This window comes from Anser anser (genome assembly GCF_964211835.1).
Source record: "Anser anser genome assembly, chromosome: 12".
In the NCBI taxonomy this organism is placed as follows: domain Eukaryota; kingdom Metazoa; phylum Chordata; class Aves; order Anseriformes; family Anatidae; genus Anser; species Anser anser.
Genome location: NC_139733.1, coordinates 11,579,400 through 11,593,944, shown reverse-complemented (window position 1 = coordinate 11,593,944; position 14,545 = coordinate 11,579,400). Strand labels below are relative to the sequence as shown.

General features: G+C 57.3%; 1 protein-coding gene across 4 annotated transcripts; it reads right to left on the bottom strand.

Annotated features, from left to right (window-relative positions):
- Window positions 1-1,315: 1,315 nt before the first annotated feature.
- Window positions 1,316-12,662, bottom strand: ABHD6 (abhydrolase domain containing 6, acylglycerol lipase). Of its 4 annotated transcripts, XM_083795317.1 has the most exons (10): window positions 12,537-12,662; window positions 10,123-10,198; window positions 8,367-8,510; window positions 6,048-6,204; window positions 5,548-5,661; window positions 5,134-5,266; window positions 4,223-4,380; window positions 3,541-3,595; window positions 3,090-3,190; window positions 1,316-2,620 (listed from the first exon to the last, which is right to left on the bottom strand). In XM_083795317.1, the coding sequence occupies exons 3-10, from the start codon at window positions 8,483-8,485 to the stop codon at window positions 2,444-2,446; spliced, it is 1,014 nt and encodes a 337-aa protein (XP_083651443.1). In that variant the 5' UTR covers window positions 8,486-8,510; window positions 10,123-10,198; window positions 12,537-12,662; the 3' UTR covers window positions 1,316-2,443. The 4 variants fall into 4 exon arrangements, with proteins under 4 accessions (XP_083651443.1, XP_083651444.1, XP_083651442.1 ...); XM_083795318.1 differs by lacking the exon at window positions 10,123-10,198 and having other exon boundaries at window positions 12,537-12,613; XM_083795316.1 differs by lacking the exon at window positions 12,537-12,662 and having other exon boundaries at window positions 10,123-10,261.
- Window positions 12,663-14,545: the final 1,883 nt, after the last annotated feature.

Below are 14,545 nucleotides of genomic sequence, written 5' to 3'. Positions count from 1 at the left end.
AAAAAAAAAAACAAACCAACCCAAACACAGATCCTATGCGTTTCCTTGGCGTTCCCCCTGCTGCTTTCAGCGGGGCAGCACGGCAGGGCTGGCAGGGCGCAGTGCTCTCCGCGGGCACCCCGTCCCATGCGGGCAGGACGGGCATGTCCCGGGGTGCTCCCATCCCGGCTTCCCTGGGATAAACACATTTCACGGCCAACGGGGTTGCGAAACACATTGAGTCAGGGGAAGGTTCACCGGCCTGTTTGCAGAGCTGGGTGAAGGACTCGGGGGGAGCGGGGCTGCTCCCCAATGGCAACCTGCACCGTTCGCTCCTGCTCCCGGGTGCCACCAGCACCCCAACCGCAGCACCCGCCACGGGACGGTGCCAGCAGCTGGCAGAGCCCCAGCCGTGTTCTCAGACGCAGCGTACAGAGTGCTACAAAGGCTTCGAGCTGAGCACCCAGCCCCACGTGTTTATCCACCGCTTACCAAGGCCTGCAAGCAGCCCAGGCCAGCAGCAGCAGCAGGACGCCCCTTTTTCCCAGCCCTGAGCACCCAGGAGCAGCTGCTACTGGCTTCATCCTCCCCTCCCACTGCCCAGGCTTACCCTAACTGGGACCTGCTGGGCTCCCAGTGCCCCAGCAGGGCAGCCAGACCCCCATCAAGCAGCAGGAGCCCCCCACCCCTTCCCAAGCCCCATTCTGGGGACACTGCCCTACCTTGGGGTGAGGAGTCCAGTGCCAAGGAGCAGCTGAAAATGCTGGAGCAGCCCTAAATGTTGGGCAGTGCTGGGCTTTGCTGGCTCCCAGCAGGAAATGAGGGGCAAGCCCCACCGTGCCCCATCAGCAGGTGTTTCTGCCGTGTTTCCTGCTGCTCATCAGTGGGCTCAGCTGCTGCCAGCCCCCTCCCCTAGAGGCCAGGGGTTTCTATCACCCAGGGACCCGCTGCCCCCAACCCCTTTCCCTGCGGCTGCTCCTGCAGAGACATCCAGCTACAGCCAGGAGCTGCTCTGAGCACACTTTTGGCATGTTTTAAAGTTAATCTCTGCACTTAAAACCTAAATCTCCTGAGCTTTGAGGTTGTTTTGTGTTTCTTGAGTGTTTAGGGCTATCTCCACTTAAAAAAAAAAAAAAGGGGGGGGAAATTCCTGTCCTCTTTGAAGAGGTGAGCATAGAGCCTTCCCCGCTTGCCACCATCTCTCCTGATATTACCAAGCATCCTCGTGGCAAAACCTGGAACTTGCAGAAATGTGGAGAGAAACGAAGGAAACAAGCAAGGCCCCGGTGCTGCCATCCCACACAAGCCCAGAGGAAAAAGAAATCACCACATGGCGCACTCTTTAAATTACTAGATTTTAATAGCCATATAAATCCCCTGAATACAGCAATCTGTGGCATATGAGAAACCATAGAGATCCAACAATTTTTTCTGCCTTTTACCACATAAAACTATCAATGATTTATTTATTTATTTTAAATCAACTCCTGTAGTAGAAACAATAACCAAGCAATTAACATCAAATTTCTAATTTTCTAAAAGAACAAACGTTTCTTCTCTCAAAAAGAGCAGAGAAACCACCGGGGAGTTTCAAATATATGTACAGGTCGTAGTACCTCGGACCGACGGCAAGAAGATGGCTCAGAAATACAAGCGCCGGGAGCCTCGCGGGCGCGCTGGAGCCACCCGTTAGTGCGACCACGCTTCCCCCTCTTCCACGCATTTCCAGCACCGTCACCACTCACAGAATTCACAGAATTCATTAAGGAGTTCGTTATTTACATCGGAGCGTTCAGCAGCACGACGGGATAGAAAAGAGCCGAGACACGCGCTCGCCCCTGCGCTGGCTGCACGCGCAGGCTGCCCGGGGGCTGTTAAGGCATCACACATGCACAGGAGCTGCTCGGGGATTGGAGAAAATCCGCTCGCCAGAAGTGTAAACAGGTTTGCACACACAGCCGTCTGCCTTCCACGCGTTTTTCTCGTGTGTTCTGCGTGACCGACAAGGTAAGGAGCTACACGGAGGGCGCTGCGCTGGAGCACGGGTTCTCGCAGCACGGCGGCATGCAACGAGGGGTCTGGGTGCAGGGGGCACAGCGAGTCTCAGCCCGGGGCGCTTCCCCCTTCCTGCGCTTGTATACTTCAGGTAAAGGTCATTAACAGCTATCTGCAGGTAACTGGGATAACACGGGCTGCATAGGGAGCTTCAGCACACTGCATGGCTAGCGTTTTGTCATTTCAGCTCACTTTTACCTAGGAGTAGAAAAGGTACGGATCCTGTTCCTGCATCTACGAAGGTTGCTCAGAGGTCCTAGATCAGTGTGTCAGCAGTGCTGTAGGTTCATGTATCAGTGGCTCTGCCTGCCTCAGGGACTTTGGCACGTTCACCACGGTTTGTACAAGATCCCTGAGAACTCATCGACGCTTCGGTAGGTTACGACTCCCAGGCACGGCGTCAGCCCCGTCACGCCTGCTTCTTGCTGTTGCCCGTGCTGTGCAGCAGCGCCAGGAACTCCAGCATGAGGTTCGCCGTCTTCCGCGGCCGCTCCACCACCACCGAGTGGCCGCAGTTCTCCAGGATGGACACGTGGCAGTCCGGGATGGCGCTCGCTAAGAGGTTGGCACCAGAAACATCCAGGACCTGGGCATCAGGGAAAAAAACAATCACTGCCACGGAGCTGGGCTTTACTGGCCACAGTAGAAACCCTGCTGGAGACGCCTTTGCAAGCTCAGGCGAGATGCTGAGCAGGAACGTGGTCCTTGTGATGCCTCTGGGGGCTGGGGCCGTGCTGTACCCCCCTCCCTGGGGCTCTGTGCTGCGTGCCAGCTCATGCCTTTGCATGCCAGTGCCTTGCCCCCTTTCCCACCCTCCAGATGTCTTCGCTCTTCCCCCCGTAACCGCACGGACACCCAGGGAGATGGAGCCCCACACTTCTCCCTTGCCGCCTACCCACGGAACAGCACAGAGCAGCACATCTCCCCCAGTTGCCAAGACAACTCTGCTGGCATGTTATTCCTCTTCCTAGCCCACACCAGCCTCGGCAGCGTTGATGTGGGCAGGGATGCAGATGCGGTCACCAAGAGCCCAAAGCCAAGAGGTGTCTACGTACCTGGTCCTGCTTTCCCCAGATGACCTGCGTCGGCGCTTTGATCTTGCCCATGTTCTCCTGGAGGGAGTGCCTGGACTTCTCATCCACGATTTCTAAAAACACTGGGGTGGGCAGGGGGGAGAGTCAGTCCCATGTGGGAGGCACACTTCGCAGGCAGCCCCTGTGACACCGGTGGGAACCAGCCCGTGGGCAGGGGCGATGGGCCGAGCCCCGACGGGCTGTCCTTGCGAAGGTGTGACAGAGACATCCCCCTCCGACCCCACCTCCCCACAGACACCGGTAGGAGTTGGACCAGCTGGGAGGACAAGGGCAAAACAGCAGCTCCACCACCCATGCATCCCCAAATCCACTCGCCCCCTTGCTCCCTTGGGCCCTCAGCACAGGAACGTGGGGCCAGGGCGCCAGGGACATGGTGACAGCCCGGGGGGCGTGGGTGCCACCTTGCACTTACGTTTCCGATAGAAATCGTTGTGTGGGATGCGGACGTCAACCAGGCCCTGGAGGATCTGCGGGGAGAGCACAGAGACCTGCCAGTGGGGCCGAGCACAGGGCAGGCGGCCAGGAGCATCGCTCGGCCCCAGCACGCCCGGCTGTCACAGGGCACTAAGGGAACACGCCTTTCAGCAACAACTATTTCGGTCTTTTATGATGCAAAGTGGCATTTTTCCTCCGATGGCTGGCAGGCTGTCTGTCTCAGCCATGACTCTGCTTTTCTTCCTTCTTTTATTCTTTTGCCAAAAAATTGGTTTTGGCATTATCTTACTGGTTTTTTTCTTATTCTCCAATCTACTCATCCCAGATTTCCTAAGGAAAACCAGCTAAATAGCGAGCCCCTTGCCAAGTTCCTCTCACCTCACAATGTGATGATTAACATTCCCATTGCTTCTGCTAGAAAAGCAACAAACAATCCCCCTCCAGGCCAGACAATAGCCTTCTTCTTTATTTGTTTAGCGCTTCCTGCCAGCCGTATTTATTGAAAAACACTTGTACATCCCAGCCCACTGCCCAAGCTCACGTGGGGATATTTCAGCTGGTGCTGCTGAAGGACAGGGGGAGAAGCAAGCTGCTGGAGGACGGAGCTGGGCAGAAGCAACCCCACTTCCACCCCAAAATCTCCCCTTCTTGCTTCTCACCTGCTGCGGCACCTTGAAGCGAACGTAGGAGCAGAGCTTCAGCATGTCGGCCATCTCCTCGGGCGTCGAGGGAATTAAAGGGATCCTGTCGATGCGCTCGGACTCCTGCAGCTCCCGGAGCTGCTTGACGAACTTGCTGTCGGTGGAACTCGGCAGACCTGGGCCGAAGGAGAAGGGGTGCACACACTGGAACCCATACGAGACCACCACGTGCCCAGCGGGCTGGTGCTACACGAGGTGTGTTCCCTGCAGGCAGGCACCAATACCTGGGGAAAACTGCAGCACGTAGCCTCATGCATACAGTGGGTGCAAATACCAGTACCCAGCCTGCCAGGGCCAAGGAGAGGACATGAAATTGCAGGAGTGCCCCACCCGTGGGTGCCTCTGCAAGGGCTGTTCCCAAAGGGCTGGAAATCTGGCAGCAGTGCAGACCCCGCACAGGGGTCACGCATCCAGTAACACAGGGGGTATCGGCCAAAACCCCTCCAGAGAGGGAAGAGCAAGGCTCGTGGCGGCTAGGTGATGTTTTGATTTGCTTCGTTACTGATTTCTCATCTTGGAGCTGATCTGGTGCAGGAAGGAGCTGCTGGAGCAGCACAGCTGCAGCACAGCCCCCGGTGGAAGCCCTCTGCCCTGCACCCATTTGCCCCTGGCTCAGCTCTTGCTGTGGCACAGAAGGGCAAACTCCAAAGCCCTGGGGAACAGCAATCTGGGCAGGGCTGGGATTTCCTCCTGTGTGCTCTGTGCCCTGGCAGTGTGCCCTGCCAGAGAATTTCAGACTATGCATATTAATTATATCCAAAATTACTGCACTAACAGGCAAGGTCTACTTTGCCCTCAGCACTGCTCTGGGCTTTCGCACCAGCTCCCGCTCGCTCTCCTCCGCGTTTCCCCCTCCTCACGTTACGCACCCGCGGGGCAGATAAGAGTCAGGCTGCAGATGTCCTCTGGGTACTGCGCGGCATAGACTCCAGCAACGTTCCCACCCATGGAGGTGCCGACCAGGTGGAAGGGCCTCTTGTTCAGCTTGATGCACTCCACGAACTGCACGGGGGCAGAAGGAGCATATTTAGGGCAGGGGAAGCAAGAGTGTGGGGTCATTAGAGAAATTCAACTCAAAACCTTGAGGCCAGTGGTCCCGGCAGCCCGGGAAGGGCCACGGGAGGGAGCGGGGCCACGCAGGAACCAGCATCCCTCACATCCCCGTGTGGTTTCAAGGCCAGGCACAGCAGGAGCAAAGCACCGAGAGCACCAGTGGCCTCACCAGTGCCGACACACCGCAGGGCAGGCACAAGGAGCGGGACCGGGTGGCAGTGGGGCTTTACCTGGTGGATCCTCTTCGCTTGTCCCATAATGGAGTAATCGTCCAAGGCCGAGCGGGTCGTGCCCTCGTGCCCAGGCATGTCAACGCACACCAAGTGCAGGTTCTTGGGGAGGAACTGCCAGAACAAAACAGGGGCGGTTACACCAGTGGGGAAATGCTGGGAAATTCATGGAGGGAAGGATGGGGGCTGGTAACTGCGGTGGGAATGTTTTGGGTTTTTTTCCTCCCAGCAGCCCTCGGTTACTCTTGCTCTAGAATAAATCAGCTCACATACCAGGGGTGAAATGCTGAGAAACCACAGGCGAGACTTGCTACCACTCTTACCCTGCATGTCAGAGGGATGCAAAGGATTCAACAGACACTGAGCACAGAGCTGGGGGTACTCCTAGCACCTTACAGACACCATCGCAGACCAGTGCGTGCAGCTCTGCGGTCCCCGCACTGCCCACAAGCCCAGGACTGTTGATTCCCTAAGCAGTGACAGGAGGAGCGGCGCCCCACCTTGACTATGGACAGCCACATGTCCTTGTGGGCTGAGAAGCCGTGGAGCATCAGGATAGACGGCCGGTACCCAGGTCTCCCTCTATAGGAGTAACAAAACTGGTAGTCGTCGTAGTTGGCGTATCGGACCTGCATGCCCAGCGCTCGACGCCAGTACCTGGAAACAAGGAGAAAATAACTCCAGGAGCAAGGCAAGACCAGGGCACAAGAGGACCTCTTCCCCCTATGCCACCCCAATGATCTTTAAAAACGTGCTTACAGCCACACAAAGATTGGAGGTGGCCGTCCCCACTCAGATGATACCGGCCTGACCCCAAGGAAAGCCGGGCCATTTCTCTGCAAGCAGGTGCAGACAGCTCCCAGCAGAGCAGGCTTGCAGCCTGCTGAAGGACGATGCAGTGAAATTACCAGCCAGAGGGGACCTGGGCAGAGATTATCGGTGACACTTTGGACACATGATGTGTACGTGCGGCCCAGGACTGAGGAGCAGGCACGGTTTCTCTGCATTTCCCCTTATGGCCAAAAGTGACCCTTGTCAGGGCAACTGCTGGGCGACTCCCAGCTGCCAAGATGCTTCCAGATACTTTTGTACAAAACATCAAAATTTACACGAGACACAAGAGCAAGGTCACCAACACTGTGCCGGACTGTCCTAGCTCTCTGCCCACTCAAAGCTTATGCATAGCGCAATCCTCTTTTATCATAATCCCTTTTTTGAGGGAGTTAGGGGGACTTAGGCAGCATCGTGGCCGTGTGCCGGTCCTACAAGGAGAAGTGAATTTCTCCCTGAATAAGTGTCTTAAGAGTGCTCGCCTCAAAGGCACCGGTGTAAACTACCGATGGGCAAGATGATAACATTTTTAGCAACTGATCCCGATGGATCAATTGAGCAGAAGACAAAATAATCTGCGCAAAGCTGAACTGATCCCCTGCAAGGTGTTAACAGGCTTAGTGGCAGCAGCTAAACCGATTAACCCCGCGGGTAGCAGAGGCCGGTGGCCCCGGGTGCCTCCCAGCCCCCATTAGCGGCGGGGGGGCACGATCAGCCACCGAGGTCCCTGCGTGGCCCCGTGCCACGGCAGCTGAGGATGCGTGCAGCAATGGCAGTGGTGACAATACGGAGGGAAGTGAGTGATGGGAGAAAGGAGAGGTGTCCCGGGGATGTGCTGCTGCTTTCTCCTCTCGCTCAGCCCCTGAAGGACAATGCTGTGGGCTCTTCTCTCACCCCTTCTCAACACGAAGCTCCCCGGCGCCAGCCCCCCACCCCTCATTCCCCTGCCATCTCTGCCCACGTCCCTCCAAAGGCTTCGCTCCTACCAAACCCCACCCGGCACAAACACCTTTTTCTGGCCGTGCTCCTCTGACCTGCAGCCCATCATTGTCCCCCCTACCCTCCGTCATCCACTCAGGACGTGGGACGGAAAAATCCTTTCACTGACCGAGCTGGCAAGGTCTGCACCTATTCCCGGTCCCTGACAAGCCGGCTCACTTAACTCACAGATACTGAGATGTCAGACATGGGAGAAGCACAGGTACCTCCCTTTGCCATGTGAGGCTCGGCCCCAGGTCCCACCGACGGCCCTTGGCACCCGCCCTGGTTCCTGAGGCGACGCATTGCCTCACCACGGGGTGCGAGGAGCTGCGTCCCCCTGTGCCGCTTCGGCTGCGGGGGCTGGAGCCGCCTCACCCCCTGCCAGCTCCCAGCTGCTTTGATCAAAGTGCTGCTGGTGAACGCTCCCTCGGGAAGACGGCCTTTGCGGGACAGCGGCCTGCTCCGTCGGGAGGTGACTTTGGTCGGGAACACCCGCGAGCAGGACGGCGGGAGCCACCATCTGCTGCTGGCACGTGCCGGCAGCCCACGCGGGAGGCCGGGTGAGACACCGGGACACTGCCCGGCTTCCCGCAGGAGCGCTAGTTCGGCTTTCCTCCGCGACAAACCCAGAAATGAAAGCCAACAGCATGCTTATCGCTCATTTCCAGGGACGAACCACGACTGAAGGACGTGGCGCCTGCCTGCTGTTATCAGAAAGGACAAGGTAAGGAAAACCATCGCTGAGACCTCTCTGGTGCCTCAGCCCAGAAGAGAGGGGGAGAATGGGGAGAGCCCCCTCCGTAACTGCTGGTGCGAGGAGAGGCCTTGCCCTCGGAGCAGATCCCAGACCAGGAGGGAGCGGGTGACCTCGGGGAGGCTGGGGGGGCCCCCAGCCTGCTGGGGCTGAGGGCAGGAACAGCAATTCTTGGCCCGGCCACAGCCTTGTCCTTCCTAAAATGCCCAAGCCCCCCACGCTGAAATGCAAGCAGCCGGAGTAACTCACTCACCAGTAGTAGATCCGGATGAGCGCCGAGGGCCACAGGAGGAAGGAGGCCACGAAGGCCAGGATGGGGATGGCCAGGGTGCCGCCGGCTATGACGAACATGTTCAGCACATCCAGGTCCATGCTGCTCCTCACGGCCCGGCCCTACCTGTGTGCATCGAGTGAGGGTCAGTCGGTGCTAAATGACATCTCCGCAGCCAGGAGAAAAGGAAAGCGGCAGTGCAAGAGGCAAAGGAGAGCAAAAAGCAGTGCAGCAAGGTGTCTTTCAGTTTTAAAGCTCAGTATTTCTTCTGGCTCCCGAATGATGTCTACTGCAATGTTATCCCCTCAGAGAGCCCATCCCGAGAGGGCAATAAGCCTCCAGATGGGCACGGACTGAGGCAGCGTTGATGGGGTTCAGTTTTTGCAGCGCCTGGCAAACCCACCAAACGCAGCCCCACACCCATGAGATGCTGGGGGCCCCGCAGGGCTGCCCCCACGCCAGCTCCACGTTGCTTTAGGGTGCCCAGCTCCCTCCCACCTCCCCTGCCTGCTCCCAAATCCCCAGCACACAACCACTGACCTAGAATTCGCGGTTTGAGCCCGGCTCCAGACTCATTACCGCTCCGCACAGCCACCAACTAATCAAGGGAGCAGAGCCTATTAGTGCTCTCGGGAAGTGATGGAAGAAACCTGGCAGGGTGCTCTTTGGCCACCGGCCCTCATCTGAGACAAATTCATCCCCGTCCCTGATACAGCATTGAAATATCCCTGTCCTTCCCCCTGCCCTAGAAGCATTTTGCCCTTGCTGCCATTCCCAGGTCCCCTCCCAGCTCCCGAGTGTCCTCAGGACAAAGTCTCCGGCAGGTATCGCGCACAAAGACAAGCGTTCATGCAGCTTCTTGCTCCGCTCTCCTGCTCATGGGCAGCATGGATATATTTTTCTCATTAAGGGATTAAACCCTGTTACACACACACAGCCTTTAATTCCTGCTGCTAACCAAGGTATGCGTCGTCCATTTCCTCAGCGCTAGCTCTTGGGTCACAGTTATAAAACAAAACGCTTCCAGTGCCTCATGTCCCCCACCATCGCTCCTCCTGCCCCCCGCCTTTCCCCACGTCAGTGCAGGCAGGGTATTTCTGCTTCCTTTAACTGTCATGTTATGCTGCAAAACAGGAACCAAGTCACCACGGTGATATCCTCTCCCACACCGACACCGTAATACTGAGTCACATTAAAAACACAAATTACATATGGCCGAGATATAAAGTTTAGAGAAGCTCTGCAGCAAAATCCAGGTTCTCCCTCTTCCCCAGAGAGAAGAGGGAGTAACTGAAATTTGACGAATACAGTAAATATTTGCATTAGACACCTCCTTAACAAAACCAAACATCGGTTACTTCTTCAAGCCTCAACAACACACGTTATTTGTTTAATTAACATTTTCTAGAAAGACCTTTGTTCCCTGCGCAGCCTGCCCGTAAGCCCACATTTTGTGCAGCGGGTCCACCTTGTGCCCGGGAGCAGGGCTGCAGCACCCAGACCCACCCGTGAGCACTTGTTGCCTTTGGCTACGCCACTAAAATAGGGAAGAAATGAGGCACAGGAAACAGACGACACCGACCGACCCACAAGGACAAGAAGCCCGCAGCGGGGCCGGTGCAGGGGCGAAGCGCAGGCCAGGGGCCACTGCCCCCGGGTCACCACCTCGGCTCTTCCACCTCCAAAGCTCTTGGAAAGCAAAACACCAAGGGGAGAGGCGTTGGAAAGCCCAGCTTACTCTGCAGAGATCCCCTCCTGCTCCTCCTCTCGGCACAGGTCCCGCTTGCTGTGGGTGTCGGCGGCGCCCGCAAGCACTGTCAGAAGAGGAAAACAAGGTTAGGAGCTCTCCTGCTTGCCTTCTTTCTGACCCTGCAGGCACGGAAGGCGGCCACTTCAGGGTATTTAAGGAAGCAGCTCCCCTTCCAGATACATCATCGTTGCCTTCTGACCAACCTTTCCCCTATTTGTGTAAATATGGTGTTTTGTGCAATACAGTGCTATCAGGGCGCCCGTTCCGAGCAGGACCAAAGTGCGAGCCGCTGGCGGAGCCAAAAGGAAAAGCCGGGCAGTGCAAGCGTGGGGCACAAGAGGATGGCAGTGATAAGGCTGAGTTCGTGGCAGGGCACGGGATGCTGAACCAGGGCCACCCGTTTGGCCCCCGCATCCCACAGCTGCTGGGAAGGGGCTGGGGGTGCCCCAGAGCCAGGGGTCCGGGCAGGCTGGAGGGGTGCCCCCAACCCTGCCAAGCCCCCGCAGCTAGCGGGGTGCACCACCGGTGGATGCTGATGACAGTCCCCAGGGCCACTGGCCAGAAGGACAAGTTACAGTGGGCAAGGTTGGAATCCCCATCAGTATTTTTTTCTCTTTCAAGCCTGTTGGATCATCCCAGGAGGCCAGAGAAGATCTAACGGTGCAGCTCAGATGTACATATTGATTTTTTTCAAGCCCCGTGTAAGACGCAGCAGCAGCACACGCCGCTGTGTGGGATTAGAAACCTGCATTTAGCTCAAAAGAAAAAAAACCAACACCCAAACCCACAAATGTGAAGCAGCTCAGCTCGTTACCCAGGGAGACCAGGAGGCTTTGCAATAGGATCGCTGCTGCTCACGGAGCAGGTCTCGGCTGCAACAGGCGCAGGGCGAACCCCTCTGATGGGACGAGGGCTGGCGGGGGCTGCACAGGGGTGCCGGGGGGGCTGTGGCCTCACAGTGCAGCCTGGTTCAGCAGGCTCTGGCTGGGGAGGGATGCACTGCACTGTGTGCAAGGCCGGGGAGGATTTTCACCCGGAGAAATCCCCTGTGCACACCCACTAATCAGACGTGTCAACGTTCAAGTGTAAAGGTTACGGGTCCATGCCGCACACGCAGGGCTGCTCCCTGCACGCTGCTCCCCGTGCCCACGGCTGCTGGTTTCTGACCTGCAGACCAACCAATTTTAAATCTCCAAATATCCAGAAGACCAGCAGCACATTTAGGCATACTCGAATTTTTGCTTGAAGAGCAAACATCAGGCAATTTTAAGTTCCCACTGCAGAAACAGGGGGCTTTGGTGAGCCTCAGCAGCTGAAAGAGGGCCCCAGGAGCCCTGACACACCACTACCCGGGTAGGAAAACCCAGCAGCATGCAAATGAACATTTCCCTTGGAAACCACCTCCCCCTCGTCAGCCTCAACACCCAGCAAAACACCACTGACCATAATCCAGGACACCCCTAACATTACAGCTCCTCAGAGGTACGTTTTGCAGCGTGACCTTTCGGATACCACTCAGGGTGCAGTTATAATTTCGGATCTGTTGGTATTTGTATGATCTCTGTCCATCAGCAAGCTCTCTGTCTTAATCCAGCCTCTGGAGGGCTGGAAGTAGGAAATGTGCCCTTTCACCTTCACTTATTTATAGACGGCAGGAATGAGATCATTATTTCTGCAGCGCCGCTTCATAAAGCGCCCATCTCTGACCCACTTGCATCTGCACGGCGCGGCTCACCAACGTGCGCGGGAGAGCCCCCGGCCCTGGTGCCGCACCCGGGGACGAGCCGTCAGCGTCACCGCCGGCAGCCTGGGGACAGCCGGAGCCGTGCCACCAGCCAGCCGATGGCTCGGGAACCCACAACGCGTCTGTCCCCATGCCGGGACCCCACCGCCGTCCCCATCCCGCTGCACACGCGGATGCTCGGCGAAGCTGATGTCACGAGTGCGCCCGGACTCAGTCCCCCCCCCGGGGGTGGGGTTGGGGTGCTGGGGGCCACCTCCCGGACCCCCCTGCCGGCACACAGCCGCCCCCCCCATACATCTCCCCCCACGCACACACCCAAAAGCTGCCCCAGCACCATGACGGCATCCTCTAGGCAGCGGTGCCCGAGCAGCATCGCTGCTCTCCTCCCCTTCGTGCCCTGCCTTCCGATTATTATTATTATTATTTTTTAATTTGAAAGCAAATTCTTTACGATTTTTAAACAAATCGTTAAAAATTCCCTCTTGCCTTCCAACCAAGGCCTTTCGGCTTCTCCCCCAGTCTCCTCCTCCCTCCCCGCTTCCGTCAATACCAGGGCCTGGAGGCACCGGGAGGCACCGGGGAGCGGGGGCGGACGGCGGAACGGTGCCCCCCGGCCCCGGCATTGCCTCCATCAGCTCCTCGCCCCCCCCCCGCTTACCGTGCCGAGCCGAGCCGTGCTGCGATGGCAGCGCTGGGCGAAACGAGGCGGCTCCGCTGCGCCCTCCCTTCCGCGCCGGTACCGGCGAGGCTCCGCGGGGGCGCAGCGGAGCGCACCGGCGGCGCTGGAGAGGCGGGGGGGGTGCGGGGGGGGGATGCAACGGGGAGGTGCAAAGGGAGCTGCAGTGGGAGAGGAAGGGGGCTCAGGTGGGGTGCGAGGGGGTGGGGGGGAATGGGGTGAAGTGGGGTGCGGGGGGGGGATGTAATAGGGGTGCAAGGGGGGGCTGCAATGGGGGGGTTGTAATGGGGCTTCAATGGAGTTGTCCGTGGGGGTGCAATAGGGTTGCAGCGGGGGTCTGTGAGGGACACGGGTGAAAGGGGAGGATATAATGGAGCTGCAGTGGGACTTTAACCGTGGTGCAAGGGGGCCATGCAATAGGGATGCAGCGAGGATGCAACAGGGGTGCAACATCACGGGGCTTCCATGGGGGTACAAGGGGTACCGCAATGGGAGGGCAGCGGCGTTACTACAGGATCCGAAGGGGCTGCAAGGGGGATGCAATGGGGTGGGAGGGGACTGAAATGAGGCTGCAGAAGGGAGGTTGCAAGGAAGGCATGCTGGGGACATACAGAGGTATACAAAGTAAATACAGCTGGGGTGCAAGGGGGGTGCACTGAGGATACAGCAGAGATAGAGGGGTTGCAATAGGGATATAGGAGGGGATTTGGTGTGGCTGCAACGGGGTTACAACAAGCATATACAGAGGTGGATGCAACGGGTTACATCAGGGATGTAAACGGGACGCAGCATAGTGGCTGCAGGGATACAAGGGCAAAATCCAGTGCTGCACCCTGAACAGAGGCTGCACAGCCCTCTTGCACCAGGCCCAAAAATATGAGATAATTAAATTAGATATAACATCAGCTCCTGAATAATTGCAAGCAAACCGCATCAAATTCTCACCATATCTGTGCTTTGATAAAGCATGTTCCTTTGGCCTGCCTGGCTGGAAAAGCTGCAAGAACTGGCGCGCACAGCTTTACAGGCCAGAGTTTACTCCAATAACCCAAAGCTTTTGATAACATGAGCTGTCAGAAGACATTCATCGAACCAAGTACAGGCAAGTTATAGCAGACATAATCCAGCTGTGCTGCCAGCTCAGGATGGTGTCAGTAAACAAAATCCTGGTTTCTAACTGGGCTGGTGAAGCCAAGGCACAGATGTTTTAGGAGAGTCATTTAAAGAACTTCCCAGCCAAGTTAGGCTAAGCAAAGAAGAGCTCCGACTAAGGTGACCTAAGCAGACATATGAGTCATTTCATGAGTTTCTCAGCGCTGTTTGCATCATATTTGTTTGTCCACACCTGCTGTGCCAGGCGCGGGGCTGGGGCAGCCCAGGGCACCTCCCGCAGGACACGTGCGGGCAGTGAGTTACAAAGGGGGTGTTTGGTGCAAGTCACCCGGCAGGAACCCCCTGCAAACAGCCATGATGAACCACCACACTTAAATAGGGAAGCTGAAGCAGAAACTTGCAATGGTTTTGTGCTGAATCATGGTGGGAGCTAGCTGGGAGCCCACGTACCCCGTGCTGGCCTGCTCCAGCAATCCCAGCACTGGTGCTCACACTGAAGACCGGTGCCTGCACTAACCTGCCCTGTGTGCCTGGTGTCTCCTCTCAGTACAGACACGGCCCATTTTGGCAGCTGAACAGGACGGGGGCACCCCCATCTCACCCCATGGCTGGTGGTGGTGTTCCGTAGCCAGGTGCTGGCCACCCTGTCCCTCAGCTGAAATGCTTCATTCCTGGTCCCAGCGTCAGGAGCGGTGCGTCCCACCAGGGCAGGAGCATGGCTGTGAAGTTGTGAGGAGAGGGGCAGATGACTTAGCATGTAGTCAGAAACAAAAACATTTCTAAATCAGAATAGCCACAGGATTTCAGCCAGGAAAAAAATAAATCAGAGTTGGCTGGCCTTTGCCCTCAGAAAGGAGGCAGCAGGACAACCACAAACC